General features: G+C 27.3%; 1 protein-coding gene across 6 annotated transcripts in view; it reads right to left on the reverse strand.

Annotated features, from left to right (window-relative positions):
* The window catches only part of LOC145246012 (catenin alpha-like), a 719,405-nt gene that overhangs the window by 303,870 nt on the left and 397,226 nt on the right, over nucleotides 1-18,309 (reverse strand). For all 6 annotated transcript variants that reach the window (XM_080107821.1, XM_080107822.1, XM_080107823.1 and 3 more), the window contains one exon: nucleotides 13,645-13,827. In XM_080107821.1, coding sequence (XP_079963947.1) covers nucleotides 13,645-13,827 — 183 coding nt within the window. The remainder of the gene's footprint in view (nucleotides 1-13,644; nucleotides 13,828-18,309) is intronic.

The following is an 18,309-nucleotide window of genomic DNA, read 5'->3' on the forward strand; positions in this document are numbered from 1 at the left end:
AATGAAAATCTGTTTAAGGCCATGACTTGAATTGTATCCAACAGTTTTAAATGCATCAGTTTTTTTGTTTTTTTTTTTTGTTTTAAACAGTTTGCAAATCTGGAAGGTTGTTCTTCTATTTTAAATTTGCCCAGAAAGTAAGAGATTCTTTAACTGTTGAAATATAAATTAAGATTATTAATTCAGTTAAGTGGCAATGAACTGTTATAGTAGCAACAGTTTTCCAATCCTTCTTAGTAAAAATATACTTGCTTTTTCTTTTTTTTTTTTATTTCATTTGAAAATATATTTGTTCACATTAAAACAAATGATTTTAATATGAAATATAATTTTGTGCAATTAATCTTTTATAATATTTCTAATTAAAGCAGAAAATGAGAAGTTCCATGTAGAAACTCAAAGCTTAAAATTAGGACTATGTTGACAGGACATGGCATAAAGGGAGGAAGTATGTATGAGAAAAACTGAGTTTTGCCTCTAAAATGTTTAACATTGAAGTCATTTAAATGTTGATTATAAATCCTCTTAACCCTATGCAGTTCATCTTGATCTACTTGATGCAAATCGATCCAAAAAAATAAATCCAAATCTAAGAGCCACATATTGCTCAATAAGTTCAGAGTTTGAGACATAGATATGTTTGAAATATTATATAGCAATATGCATGTGCTTAAAATATTATATAGCATTATTCATGTGTTTCAAATATATTGTATAGCATTATTCATGTTTCAAATATTATATAGCATTATTCATGTTTCAAATATTATATAGCATTATTCATGTGTTTCAAATATTATATAGCATTATTCATGTGTTTCAAATATTATATAGCATTATTCATGTGTTTCAAATATTATATAGCATTATTCATGTGTTTCAAATATTATATAGCATTATTCATGCATTTCAAATATTATATAGCATTATTCACGCATTTCAAATATTATATAGCATTATTCATGTGTTTCAAATATTACATAGCATTTTTCATGTGCTTGAAATATTATATAAAATTATTCATGTACTTAAAATATAATATAACATTATTCATGTTTTAATTATTATATAGCATTATTCATGTGTTTCAAATATTATATAGAATTATTCATGCATTTCAAATATTATATAGCATTAATCATGTGTTTAAAATATTATATAGCATTATGCATGTGTTTCATCTATTATATAGCATTATTCATACGCTTGAAATATTATATAGCATTATTCATGTGTTTAAAATATTATATAGCATTATTCATGTACTTGAAATATTATATAGCATTATTCATGTACTTGAAATATTATATAGCATTATTCATGTACTTGAAATATTATATAGCATTATTCATGTACTTGAAATATTATATAGCATTATTCATGTACTTGAAATATTATATAGCATTATTCATGTACTTGAAATATTATATAGCATTATTCATGTACTTGAAATATTATATAGCATTATTCATGCATCTAAAATGTTATATAGCATTATTCATGCGTTTCAAATATTATATAGCATTATTCATGTGTTTCAAATATTATATAGCATTATTTATGTGTTTCAAATATTATATAGCATTATTCATGCGTTTTAAATATTATATAGCATTATTCATATGTTTCAAATATAATATAGCATTATTCATGCGTTTCAAATATTATATAGCATTATTCATGTGTTTCAAATATTATATAGCATTATTCATGTGTTTCAAATATTATATAGCATTATTCATGTGTTTCAAATATTATATGGCATTATTCATGTGTTTCATATATTATATGACATTATTCATGTTTTTCATATATTATATGGAATTACTCATGTGTTTCACATATTATACAGCATTATTAATTTGTGTTTAAAATATTATATAGCATTATTCATGCGTTTCGAATATTATATAGTATTATTCATGTGCTTTAAATATCATAGCATTATTCATGTGCTTGAAATATTATATAGCATTATCCATGTGTCTTAAATATTATATTGCATTGTTCATGTGTTTAAAATATTATATAGCATTACTAATGTGTTTGAAATATTATATAGCACTTTTCATGTTTTTCAAATATTATATAGCATTATTCATGTACTTGAAACATTATATAGAATTATTCGTGTGTTTAAAATATTATATAGCATTATTCATGTGCTTCAAATATTATATAGCATTATTCATTTTTCACATATTATATAGCATTATTCATTTTTCACATATTATATAGCATTATTCATTTTTCACATATTATATAGCATTATTCATGCGCTTGAACTATTATATAGCATTATTCATGCGTTTAAAATATAATATAGGATTATTCATGTGTATCAAATATTATATAGCATTATTCATGTGTTTCAAATATTATATAGCATTATTCATGTGCTTGAAATATTATATAGCATTATTCATGTGTTTCAAATATCATATAGCATTATTCCTATGCTTGAAATATTATATAGCATTATTCATGTGTTTCAAACATTATATAGCATTATTCATGTTCTTGAAATATTATATAGAATTATTCATGTGTTTCAAATATTATATAGCATTAATCATGTGTTTCAAATAATATATAGGATTATTCATGTGCTTGAAATATTATATAGCATTAACCATGCGTTTCAAATATATAGCATTATTCATGTGTTTAAAATATTATGTAGCATTATTCATGTTCTTGAAATATTATATAGAATTATTCATGTGCTTAAAATATTATATAGCATTAATCATGTATTTCAAATATTATATAGCATTATTCATGTGCTTGAAAAATTATATAGCATTATTCATGTGCTTGAAATATTGTATAGCATTATTCATGCGTCGCAAATATTATATAGCATTATTCATGCGTTTCAAATATTATATAGCATTATTCATGTGTTTCAAATATCTAGCATTATTCATGTGTTTCAAATATTATATAGCATTATTCATGCATTTCAAATATTATATAGCATTATTCATGTGTTTAAAATATTATATAGCATTATGCATGTGTTTCAAATATTATATAGCATTAATCATACGCTTGAAATATTATATAGCATTATTCATGTGTTTCAAATATTATATAGCATTATTCATGTACTTGAAATATTATATAGCATTATTCATGCGTCTAAAATGTTATATAGCATTATTCATGCGTTTCAAATATTATATAGCATTATTCATGTGTTTCAAATATTATATAGCATTATTCACGTGTTTCAAATATTATATAGCATTATTCATGCGTTTCAAATAGTATATAGCATTATTCATATGTTTCAAATATTATATAGCATTATTCATGCGTTTCAAATATTATATAGCATTATTCATGTGCATGAAATATTATTATTTTTTTTTTTTTACATAGGCGTCATCACATTATCAAGGCCAAGAGGCCACTCAAGGATAAGGGTTAAAGAGTGTAAAGTAGAAATTGGACAATATAGTAATCATTAGTAATGAAAATTTGGTAAATTTGATAACTTATATGGAACGGCTCATCAAGAACTTATTTACTTTAGACTTGAACACAACCATATTGTAGTCAGCCGGAAAGCAGGAAAACGAAGACAATTCCACAGGCGTTCAGTTCTAAGAAAGAAGCTTTGTTCATGGAATCTACGTTTAGGTTTAGGCACAGATAAAGAGTGGGGGAAATTATTGATAGTGTTTACAGCTAGACGAGTGTTTCTTGTGAAAGTTTGGAGAGTGGGGAACATAGATTGAAGCTCAGTCGAACACTGTCCATGAAAATAATGATACATCAGAGACAAACTCGCAACATCTCTTCTGTGAGATAGAGGTTGCAGCGAAGAGAAAAGGACATCTCCCACGAGGCTACGAAGTCTATTTTGAACTCTATCAAGGCAGGACAAGTCCCTTCTAGCAGCTCCCGCCCAGATGTGGCAACAGTATTCCATCTTTGGACGTACCTGGCTCTTATATAGATAGAGAATAGCATCAGCAGTGAGATATTTACCGGATCGATGTAAAGATCCCACCATTTTTCCAGCGGCCTTGGCAACAGATTTGATGTACGTGTTTCATTTAAGATCAGGAGTAATAGTCAAGCCCAGAAGCTTGTCAAAACTGGAGGCCTCCTGAAGACGAGAGCCATTCATTTCAATTGATGCCAAATGTGGATTAGAATGTTGATGATGTAAAGACAGAAGCTTGGTTTTAGATGCATTAAAAGTAACCAGCCACTCCTTTCCCCATTGTACTACGTGCTCAAGATCAGAGGAGAGAGAATTGGAGAGAACTTGGTCGTTTACTGTCTTAGATGTGCTACCATAAATGGTAGTGTCGTCAGCATAAATGTCTACAAATGATGTAAGGATGTGATTTGGAAGATCATTAATGTAGATCAGGAAAAGAGTTGGGCCCAGGATGAACCCCTGAGGGACACCGGCATTAATACTGTGAGCTTCTGATTTTTGCCCCTCAACTACTACTCTTATGAACCTATCAGAAAGAAATGATTTAATAATTGAGAAGACATTTCCAGCTATACCATAACTAGCGATCTTATGAAGTAAACCTTTATGCCATACCCTATCAAAGGCTTTAGATATGTCAAGAGCAATTGCCCTAGAAAGATTGCCACCGTCGAGAGATTTGCTAATCCTATGCGATATAACTGTAAGCACATCTGCTGTAGATCAAGCAGAACGGAAACCATAAAGCCTTATTCATGTGCTTGAAATATTATATAGCATTATTCATGTGTTTCAAATATTATATAGCATTATTCATGTGTTTCAAATATTATATAGCATTATTCATGTGTTTCAAATATTATATGGCATTATTCATGTGTTTCATATATTATATTGCATTATTCATGTGTTTCATATATTATATGGCATTATTCATGTGTTTCATATATTATATGGAATTATTCATGTGTTTCAAATATTATACAGCATTATTCATGTGTTTAAAATATTATATAGCATTATTCATGCGTTTCAAATATTATATAGCATTATTCATGTACTTGAAACATTATATAGCATGATTCGTGTGTTTAAAATATTATATAGCATTATTCATGTGCTTCAAATATTATATAGCATTATTCATTTTTCACATATTATATAGCATTATTCATTTTTCACATATTATATAGCATTATTCATGCGCTTGAACTATTATATAGCATTATTCATGCGTTTAAAATATAATATAGGATTATTCATGTGTATCACATATTATATAGCATTATTCATGTGTTTCAAATATTATATAGCATTATTTATGTGTTTCAAATATTATATAGCATTATTCATGTGCTTGAAATATTATATAGCATTATTCATGTGTTTCAAATATTATATATAGCATTATTCATGTGCTTGAAATATTATATAGCATTATTCATGTGTTTCAAATATTATATAGCATCATTCATGTTCTTGAAATATGATATAGAATTATTCATGTGTTTCAAATATTATATAGCATTAATCATGTGTTTCAAATATTATATAGGATTATTCATGTGCTTGAAATATTATATAGCATTAACCATGCGTTTCAAATATATAGCATTATTCACGTGTTTAAAATATTATATAGCATTATTCATGTTCTTGAAATATTATATAGAATTATTCATGTTCTTGCAATATTATATAGAATTATTCATGATCTTAAAATACTATATAGCATTAATCATGTGTTTCAAATATTATATAGCATTATTCATGTGCTTGAAAAATTATATAGCATTATTCATGTGCTTGAAATATTATACAGCATTATTCATGCGTCTCAAATATTATATAGCATTATTCATGTGTTTAAAATATTATATAGCATTATTCATGTTTCAAATATAATCTAGCATTATTCATGCGTTTTAAATATTATATAGCATTATTCATGCGTTTCAAATATTATATAGTATTTTTCATGTGTTTCAAATATTATATAGCATTATTCATGTACTTCAAGTCAAATGTTATATAGCATTATGCATGTATTTCAAATATTATATAGCATTATTTATGTTTCTAAGATTATATAGCATTATTCATGTGTTTCAAATATTATATAGAATTATTCATGTGTTTAAAATGTTATATAGCATTATTCATGTGTTTCAAATATTATATAGCACTTTTAATGTGTTTCCAATATTATATAGCATTATTCATGTACTTGACACATTATATAGCATGAATTCATGTGTTTCAAATATTATATAGCATTATTCATGTGTTTCAAATATTATATAGTATTATTCATGTGTTTCACATATTATATAGCATTATTCATTCGTTTAAATATTATATAGCATTATTCATGTGTATCAAATATTATATAGCATTATTCATGTGCTTGAAATATTGTATAGCATTATTCATGTGTTTCAAATATTATATAGCGTTATTAATGTGTTTCAAATATTATATAGCATTATTCATTCGTTTAAAATATTATATAGCATTATTCATGTGTATCAAATATTATATAGCATTATTCATGTGCTTGAAATATTGTATAGCATTATTCATGTGTTTCAAATATTATATAGCGTTATTAATGTGTTTCAAATATTATATAGCATTATACATGTGCTTGAAATATTATATAGCATTAATCATGCGTTTCAAATATTATATAGCATAATCAATGTGTTTCAAATATTATATAGCATTATTCATGTGTTTCAAATATTATATAGCATTATTCATGTGTTTCAAATATTATATAGCATTATTCATGTGCTTCAAGATAAATATTATATAGCATTATGCATTTATTTCAAATATTATATAGCATTATTCATGTTTCAAATATTATATAGCATTATTCATGTGTTTGAAATATTATATAGAATTATTCATGTGTTGCTAATATTATATAGCATTATCCATATGTTTCAAATATTATATAGCATTATTCATGTGTTTAAAATATAATATAGAATTATTAATGTGTTTAAAATATTATATAGCACTTGTCATGTGTGTCAAATATTATATAGCATTATTCATGTAATTGACATCTTATATAGCATTATTCATATGTTTCAAATATTATATAGCATTATTCATGTGTTTCAAATATTATATAGCATTATTTATGTGTTTGAAATATTATATAGCATTATTCATGTGTTTCAAATATTATATAGCATTATTAATGTGTTTCAAATATTATATAGCGTTATTAATGTGTTTCAAATATTATATAGCATTATTCATGTGTTTCAAATATTATATAGCATTATTCATGTGCTTCAAATATTATATAGCATTATTCATGTGCTTCAAATATTATATAGCATTATTCATGTGCTTCAAATATTATATAGCATTATTCATGTGCTTCAAATATTATATAGCATTATTCATGTGCTTCAAATATTATATAGCATTATTCATGTGTTTCAAATATAATTTTTTTTTTATTTACACAGTGATCACTACTTATCAAGGCCCGGAAGCCACTCAGGGATAAGGGTTATTGCAAGTACATTACGTTTGTGTGGAGATTTGATGAAGTGTTTACTTAAGGGGGCGGTTCATTAGGAATTTGTTAACGTTGAACTTGAACACATCCAAGTTGTAGTCTGGTTGGAAGCAGGCAGACGGAACAGAGTTCCATAGGCATGCAGTTCTAAGAAAGAAGCTTTGTTCATGGAATCCACGTTTTGATTTAGGCACAGATATAGAGTGGGGGAAATTTTTCACAGTGGATTCAGCTAGACGGGTGTTTTTCGTGAAAGATTGGCGAGGGGGGACCAGAGATAGGAGTTCAGACAAGCACCTGCCATGGAAATAACGATAAAACAAGGATCGGCTCACAACGTCTCTTTTGTGGGAGAGAAATTGCAGGGTAGAGAAAAGGCATCCACCACTAAGCCACAAAGTCTATTTTGTACTCTATCAAGGCAGGATAGGCTGTTTTTAGCAGCTCCTGCCCAGATATGGCAACAGTATTTCATCCTTAGATGTACTTGGCTTTTATATAGATAGAGAATTGCATAAGTAGTGAGATATCTTCTGGATTGGTAGAAGGATCCCACCATCTTTCCAGCGACCTTGACAACAGACTTGATGTACATGTTCCATTTCAGATAAGGAGTAACGGTTAAACCCAGAAGCTTGTCAAAACACGGGGCCTCACCCAGCCGAGAGCCATCCATCACAATTGATACCAGATGGGGATCAGAGCGTTATTCATGGGTTTCAAATATTATATAGCATTATTCATGTGTTCATGTGGATAGGAGTTTGGTTTTGGATGCATTAAAGGTAACCAGCCACGTCTTCCCCCACTGAACCACTCGCTCGAGATCAGAAGGAGAGAGAATCAGAGAGAACTTTGTCATTTACAGCCTTTGATGTGTTGCAGTAGATGGTCGCGTCATCATCATAGATGTCAACGAATGATTTAAGTATGTGTTTAGGGAGGTCATTGATGTAGATCAGGAAGAGAGTTGGGCCCAGGATTGACCCCTGAGGGACTCCAGCATTTATATTGCAGGCCTCCGATTTTTGTCCATCTACCACTACTCTGATGAGCCTATCGGAGAGAAATGATTTAATGATTAAGAAAACATTTCCAGTTATACCGTAGCTGGAAATCTTGTGAAGTAGACCCTTATGCCATACCTTGTCGAAGGCCTTTTATATGTCAAGAGCAATTGCCCAAGAAAGGAAGCCTTTGTCAAGAGATTCACTAATCCTGTGGGATATAACCGTCAGCACATCTGCGGTAGATCTTGCAGAGCGAAAACCATATTGTGTGTCACTAAGAAGGTTGTTCCTGCTGAGGTGGTTGACTATTTCTCTATTTAATATGGATTCCAACAACTTACTCATAACACACAGGATACTTATTGGTCTGTACTGAGAGGGAGATGACATCACCTGAATTCTTAAATACAAGGCAAACTGATGAGGTCTTCCAGGGAGTCGGAAAGCACTTCTCCTTAAGGCAGCGCTTAATTAGTTTCGTAAGTATGGGAGCAAGTTCTGATTGAAGCTTTTTTAACACTATAATTGGGATGCCATCAGGGCCAGTTGCTTTACTGGAATCTAGGTTCTTGATTAGCTTGGCGACCTCATGCACGGATATTTGTATGTTACCTAGCTTGTTCTATGTTATAGGAGGAAATATGGGGAGTTGATGGCATTCGTCGCATATATATATAGCATTATTCATGTGTTTAAAATATTATATAGCATAATTCTTGCGTTTCAGATATTATATAGCATTATTCATGTGCTTGAAATATTATATAGCATTATTCATGTGCTTGAAATATTATATAGCATTATTCATGTGCTTGAAATATTATATAGTATTATTCATGTGTTTCAAATATTATATAGCATTATTCATGCGTTTCAAATATTATATAGCATTATTCATGCATTTCAAATATTATATAGTATTATTCATGTGTTTCAAATATTATATAATATTATTCATGCGTTTGAACTATTATATAGCATTATTCATGTGTTTCAAATATTATATAGTATTATTCATGTGTTTCAAATATTATATAGCATTATTCATGTGTTTTAAGTATTATATAGCATTATTCATGTGTTCAAAATATTACATAGCATTATTCATGCGTTTCAAATATTATATAGCACTATGCATGTTTCACATATTATATAGCATTATTCATGTGCTTGAAATATTATATAGCATTATTGATGGGGTTCAAATATTATATATCATTATTCATGTGTTTCAAATATTATATAGCATTATACATGCGTTTTAAATATTGTATAGCATTATTCATGTTTCAAATATTATATAGCATTATTCATGTTTCAAATATTATATAGCATTATTCATGCGTTTCAAATATTATATAGCATTATTCATGCGTTTCAAATATCATATAGCATTATTTGTGTGTTTAAAATATTATATAGCATTATTCATGTGTTTCAAATATTATATAGCATTATTCATGTGCTTGAAATATAATATAGCATTATTCATGTGCTTGAAACTTTATATAGCAGTAATCATGGTTTTCAACTATTATATAGCATTATTCATGTGTTTCAAACATTATAATACATTACTCATGTGTTACAAATATTATATACAATTATTCATTTGTTTCAAATATTATATAGCATTATTCATGCCTTTCAAATATTATATAGCATTATTCATGTGTTGCAAATATTATATAGCTATATTCATGTGTTTCAAATATTATATAGTATTATTCGTGCGTTTCAAATATTATATAGCATTATTCATGTTTTTCAAATATTATATAGTATTATTCATGTGTTTCAAATATAATATAGCATTATTCATGTGTTTCAAATATTATATAGCATTATTCATGTGTTTCAAATATTATATAGCATTATTCATGTGTTTCAAATATTATATAGTATTATTCATGTTTCAAATATTATATAGCATTATTCATGTGTTTCAAATATTATATAGCATTATTCATGTGTTTCAAATATTATATAGCATTATTTATGTGTTTCAAATATTATATAGCATTATTCATGTGTTTCAAATATTATATAGCATTATTCATGTGTTTCAAATATTATATAGCATTTTTCATGTGTTTCAAATATTATATAGCATTATTCATGTGTTTCAAATATTATATAGCATTATTCATGTGTTTCAAATATTATATAGCATTATTCATGTGTTTCAAATATTATATAGTATTATTCATGTTTCAAATATTATATAGCATTATTCATGTGTTTCAAATATTATATAGCATTATTCATGTGTTTCAAATATTATATAGCATTATTCATGTGTTTCAAATATTATATAGTATTATTCATGTGTTTCAAATATTATATAGCATTATTCATGTGTTTCAAATATTATATAGCATTATTCATGTGTTTCAAATATTATATAGCATTATTTATGTGTTTCAAATATTATATAGCATTATTCATGTTTTTCAAATATTATATAGCATTATTCATGTGTTTCAAATATTATATAGCATTATTCATGTGTTTCAAATATTATATAGCATTATTCATGTGTTTCAAATATTATATAGCATTATTCATGTGTTTCAAATATTATATAGCATTATTCATGTGTTTCAAATATTATATAGCATTATTCATGTGCTTGGCCCAGAATGAAGAAAAATGTGCCTTTTCTCCCACACAATGTATCATGTCATAAATCGATTACAATGATGACAAACATGAATTGCACTTTCAATTGTTTCTGCACCCACCCTATTCTACAGGTTGGTTGCTTGCAAACATCAAAAGAATTATCTAGGTATAGAGATTTTGCTCCAATGAATAAATTATATTGGAAACTGAGGGATATTTTGAGTCCAAAGAGAAACCATTCTATAAAAAAAGGCATTGAATAGTTAGAGAAGCGTTGCTTATTTAAACCCTAAGATTTATTGAGTGATGTGTTAATGGAGCTAATTCGTCTTTTTAATAGTTTCTATTATTCCAGCTACAAAGAAGAAATAATAAAAGATCATTATCTCTGTGATGTTCAACTGCTGTTTCTGTCAACGATCTGTCGAGATCAAAAATACCACTTATACGCACTTATTGGATATTTTATAAAGATGGTTCCAAATTAATCTTGGCTTATCACGAAAACACCACATGGAAAGAAAATTATCATCAATGGAAAAAATAACATTACGATTTGTCTTAAGTATATGGTGAAATGCTACAAGATTTTAGAAGTAAAAAAACTCTTAGATGTACATAATCAGCCACACACAAAAAACCTTAACAGATATATTTTCTATTATATAAAGGAGAGTTGTTTGTATGTATGTGTGTCTGTATTTCAAGCTAAAAGTTAGAAATTACAAAACAAACACTCACAAAGTTGGTATATTCTTTATGAGCTCTGCACTTGATGAATCTATATAATTATAAAACTCAAATGACCTTGTAACGAGTGATGTAACCCACTTTGCGGTTTATGACATCTAGTTGCGCATGCGCACATAAACATTAACCCATAACAACGTAAACAAATAAACCCAAATCGTTTCTTTTGCAGATTTTGACCTGCGCACTGAAATATTAACGTTATTATTTCAAAATTATTATTCATTTTGGGAAGAGTGAGGATGTTTTACAACTATTCTGTATTACAAGTATACTGTCACAATTTTCTTACAAATAAATCAACTTTGACCCGTTGACAACGTATTGTTTTACTGTGTACGTTTTTAGCGCCCCAATTGTTTTTTTTTGTTTTTTGGCGTTTAAATTATCTAAATAATTGTTAATACATTCTGCATTTTCTTTACATCGTTCATTTCCGTATTACGTTTAAGTTATTTTAACGCAATTTTCTTACAAATAAATCTATTTTAACCTTTGACAACCATAAGAGCATTTTACAATGTATTGTTTTACTGTGTACGTTTTCAGCATCCCAATTGTTTTTTTTTGTGTTTAAATTAAACAATATCTCAAAGTTTGTATAGTGCATATTTACCTATAAGTATGGCAAACCACTCATAATTCAATGGCTGTAAGTATTTTTTTTTTTTTCAAAAATAAACAATTATAAACAGAATGACTCATAGAAATCTATCTATATTTTTTTCATTTTTAGTATACTTTCATAGAAATGTTTCTGTTATATCACAAAAACTATTTTCTTTACATCACAAGTGTCATGCTCATACATTAATTCCATAGCTAATATAACATACTGACCCAACGGGTCACAGGTAGTCTAGCAATATCTAAAATTAAAAAAACTATTCTGTATCAAAATAATTCTTCTTTCTTTAGAGGTCAACTATTCTGTATTAATTTGGAAAGAAAATGCTGACTCCTTCATTGCAGAATCCATTAGATAAAGAGAGTTGTTTGCATCTATCCAGCTAGAGAGGAATGGGCTGGGTAGAAAGAGTGCATTGAACAGAGAGGTAAATTCTCTACCTGAAATCCCATGCAAAGGGATAACCCTCCACTCCCCAAAACAGTTTCCTGTAGACTCTGGGTGACAATTCATGATGCTTTAGGACAGAATCTTAATGGTTGCACAGCCCGTGGTTGAACGATTTGTAACATTCCACTTTGTCCCTTAATTTCAGCTAGACAAGAGATAAGAGGGGATCAATCTGACCAACCAATTGGTCAAGTCATGCCCTAGTATCTATGTCTATCCTCAACTGTATAATTCAATTCTGAAAAAAAAAATCAAAACCTTATTCTCCCTTTTATATTTTCTTCACAAATAGATACTTGAAGAAAGTGGCTAAGGGTCAATTCTGTAGAGAACAAAGATTGCCACTGCCATGGAGTAATGTTTTCACAGAATAGTGTTTTTTTGGAGTGGTGGTTTCCCAGAATAATAATACCCTCTCTAAAATTTCCATCTAATAACAATGCTTTCTAGGAGAAATACAGTGTATTTACATTTAAGGACTTTTTTATTGACATTAAATAGCCCATAAATGGTTGATATGTTATAAATCAAACCAAAAGAAGTTGAAGAAAGTGGAAGAAGGAAAAAAAGCAGAAACAAGAAATAACAAAACTTTTTTTTAACTAAAATATCTATGTAGGCATAAATAAATGAAACTAAAATTAGTGGTTTGAGAGAAAATTAATAAAACTGAAAATACTTTAGCCTGTTTGTCATTTGGTTTTGCTAAGCAGGTCTTTAAAGCTTCTTGCAAGGATAGGAAAATCATTCGAACTATCTGCAATCCATTAACAATCAGTTCCTTCTGTTGTTGCTCACCAACGAGTTCCTTGTGTCTTTGCATACATAATTTGTTTAAAAGTAACAGTTCCTCGGTCAGTTCCTAAAATAAAAGATAAATATTCCACATTAAACCAAGAAAAAGTAAATCTAAACATTATCTATATACCCATAAAGTTGAGTTCTTTTTCTCTGTCTTCATATTAAAAGCCTACTTTTCTACTTAAAAATTATTAAAATAAACTTTTTAATATACTTCATCATGGATACTACATGAAGGTTAACTAATTTGCATATTCCTTTGAAAAATTAGTGTTTACTAATTAATTTTTCATTTTTCTATGGTTTCTTATTAGATGAATAGTTTTATTTCACTATTACACTGAATTCTATTTACACATAGTTTCTACATTCTGCATAATTGCATAGAAATTAAGATGAAAACATTCTAACACATGGAAATACTTTTTATCAGGGTTGGGACAATTAATTGGAATTGGAAATCAAAAAATTAGAACTTTTGGGGTTATAAAAATCAGTATTAGAATCAAAAAAATGTGGCTCGTATAAACGATGAAATGCTTATTGACTTTAAAATATCACTAAAACTAAAATCTACAAATCAATGAATACACTTTTACATTTGCGAAAATATATTAACATATTTTAGGTGTTTAACTGTAATCCGATTTCCACCCTAAAAAAACAACTTTATATTTAGAAAGTTAAAAGAATCAGAATCGGTAATTGTATCAGAATTGAGAAAAACATTGGAATCGTCCCATCACTACTTTATATATATATATTTCTTAATTACATTTTGTCTCGGCAGCTGTGTCAAGCACATATCTTATTTTTCTTTTAATATTATTGGAATTTTTTCCCCCTTTTCCTTGTACATATTTGTGAATTATTCCATGGATTTCAGCCTTTTGGATTATTTTGGACCATCTTCCAATTACGTGATTTCCTTGGATTTTACTTGTGCGAATGGAAATTTAATTAACTTTCTTGGATTTATATTTTTGGATTTTACCATCATTGGATAATTTACCTTTCACCAAACTATCCATTCAAGTGAAATCACCTTTTTCTTCACCATATTCCCTCTGCTTCACTTTTTGTTATCAAGTAAGATCTTTGACTTACTTGCAGTTTCATCAAATACTTTTGTATGCAAAATCCGATCCAGCATTTTGCTAATTCCTACCCTCTGATTAGAAGGAAAGTATTTCTTCGAAACTCTCCGGATTAAGGACTATCCACTTAATAAGTGTTTCCTTTTCAGATTAAATATGTTTTCAACTCTTTTTCGAAGTGTTTTTAACATGTTTTATTAACTATTTGCTCTTTATATATATATATATATATATATATATATATATATATATATATGTATATATATATAACATATTAGTCTTTGCGCGAAAGCGCAGGACACAAAATGTTTTAAATAATAATAATAGAATAACAAATAACAAAGTCTTTCGCTAGCGAGGACTACTATTGAGCGTAACCAGTTATACAGTCCTTTGGAAATTTCATCTCTATTTTTCTCGTTATCTACTGAATATTTTTAATGAAACCTATATGAAATATGTTCCTTATTAAATTGTAAAGATTTTCTATTCTGAAAGAAGTTCAAAAAAATTTTATCTAAAAAAATTATTTTAAAGTTTTTGTTAAAAATATTCACATTTTCTCATTATTCAGACATGTATGACAAAAATGGTGTGGTGTGAGGAGAATTACGAACTGAAACAGAGAGAATATTCAGACCTGTAATAATACAAAGAGGGGGTTGCAAAAATGAGTTATGGTGTGAGGAGAAATACAATCTGAAATAGAGAGGCGGAGAGTTTTTATAAATACATACAAAAGCACATTCATCTTTTTTTTAAATCCAAATTAATAAATTAAATAAAATATAATCTTAAAAAGATATGATACAAGTTAGAAAAGCATTTCATCCAAGGCATGAAAATTGTTAAACAGAATGTTTTTACTATAAGCTTTAAAAATAAAGGTACAAGATTCAATTTGAAATTTATTTATCTTCAAAATGCAATTTTATACATTTTACAAAGTAAGGTATTAAATTTTTATACCTTACTTTGTAAAATTTATAAAAGTATACTTTGAAGATAAATAAATTTCAAATTGAATCTTGTACCTTTATTTTTAAAGCCTATAGTAAAAACATTTTGTTTAACAATTTTCATGCCTTGGATGAAATGCTTTTCTAACTTTTGTACATATACATATAACATATATATATATATATATATATATATATATATATATATATATGTATATATATATATATATATATATATATATATATATATATACATAGAAGAACAAGTAGTTAATAAAACATGTGAAAAAATACTTTGAAAAAGAGTTAAAAACATATTTAGTTTTAAAAAAAGAATTGAAATGGTCAGTAGTGGATAGGGGGAGAAAGTATAGCCCTGGGAAATCAAAAAGGTGCAATCTATGTTTATTGGAAGCCTTCTATATAGTGAATTCTAAAGAAAAAATTTTGAATAAAAGGCTAGATGCTAGACAGGAATGTCTTCACAGGAATAGGTTTCTGCTATCATGCCTTAAATGTAACTTAGGTAAAACTTTTTATAACAATAAAGATCCTTGGATACAAGGCCAAATTTTAATGTAGAGTTAAATAGCTTGGAATGATGTAGTCTAAACGAAGGATCCAAATCTAGTAATCAAATATAGTTTCTATTATTCTAAACTGGAGAAGAAATATTGATAAAGTATAAAGCTCAACAAAGATTAGAAACATTGTTCCATAACCACAAGCATTTTTTAGTATTTAGTTGTAGCATTATTGATGATGAAATAAGTGGTACCGCTTTCAGATCAATAAAACAACTTAACAATAAACTAGCAATTATTAGAAAATTAATGATCAAGTAAAGATCAGATACCCCGGTAGCAGACAACAAAGATAGGCACATATTTCAATTGACACCGGTTGTTCGACCTTGACATTGCCGTTGGTTAGTTGTAAACACGTCAAATAGCAGACATGTCCGAATGTTCGCGAGCAAGATTTTTAAAAAATATATTTACAAAACTTTTTAAGATTTAAAAGAAAAAATATATATTTAAAAAACATTTTCTTTAATATTAAATATTTACAAAACTTTTAAGGATTTAAAAAAACCCAAAAAACTTTTCTATTTACACAAAACTTCTTAATGTAAGTAATAAAACGAACGCATTTAAACAAAATATATTTAAATAAATGGGTGTCTTGTCTTTCTGGGTGCGTTCTTTTTATATATTTACAGAACTTTTTAATAAAACTATTAATAATAAATAAATAAATGGTAAATTTTTACGACATGCCCACCCCCAGCATATTATAAACACTCCAACCTCTCTATGTTAAGAACGGCTTTCGGAATAACACCTCCAACCTCAAAAGCCGTTCTTAACATGGGGTGGTTGGGGGTGTTTATACTATGCTGGGGCAGGTCGTAAAATAATACCAAATAAATAAATCAACGTTATAACTGAGAATTTCGGATGATGTCAATGAAAAAATACACAATTTTTAAAAATAATTTAAATAAAAATATTATAATCAAACTTTTTAATAGCAGAAACGAATATAAAATAACTGACTTGTTCGGATTTTTATAATTTTTATGTACAGTGTGTGTGTGTGTGTGTGTGTGTGTGTGTGTGTGTGTGTGTGTGTGTGTGTGTGTGCTATCTTTATTTGTGCATTTTTAATACAATTCAATATTTATTTAAAGTGCGATGTATCTAGGTGATCAGTAAAAGGAGAAATCCTTCTAGATCAAGGCAATTTTTATGCATAATAAAATCACAAGTATAAACAATCGAGATTTTAAAAAATATATTTTATTCACATCTTTTATAACCTTTATTTTTATAAAGATGAAGTGTACAAATATTTTCATAATTTTCATTTTTATTTAAAAAAAAAACAAAAAAAACTTGCTATTTGTTTACTTCTCCATAAAGACAAATTAAACACAAGTAAGTTTAGGTTTTGAAATTTTCAGTTTCTAATGTTTTGTACTATAGTTCATTCTTTTTATTTTTTTAATTTTTGTGTAACAAAACGAACGTAAATTTAACAAAATATATTAAAATAAATGGGTGTCTTTCTGAGTGCGTTTTTTAATATATTTACAGAACTTTAATAAAACTAATAATAATAATAATTATAATAAAAAATAATATATATATACATCCATATATACATACACATATATATACATATATATAAACATATATACATCCATATATATATACATATATATAAACATATATATATATATATATAAACATATATATATATATATAAACATATATACATACATATATATATATATATAAACATATATACATACATATATATAAACATATATACATACATATATATATATATATATATATATATACTTGTTTATTGTTATATAAACATGCTCACATCCCGCTGCTACAAATAGCCACTTGTTTCAATCAAACAACAGATATCATCAGGCAGCGATTTGACTATTCAAAAGTTCAATGAATAACC

The sequence above is a fragment of the Euprymna scolopes genome, chromosome 23, assembly GCF_053919585.1.
Source record: "Euprymna scolopes isolate OS-2025 chromosome 23, ASM5391958v1, whole genome shotgun sequence".
Taxonomy (NCBI): Eukaryota; Metazoa; Mollusca; class Cephalopoda; order Sepiida; family Sepiolidae; genus Euprymna; species Euprymna scolopes.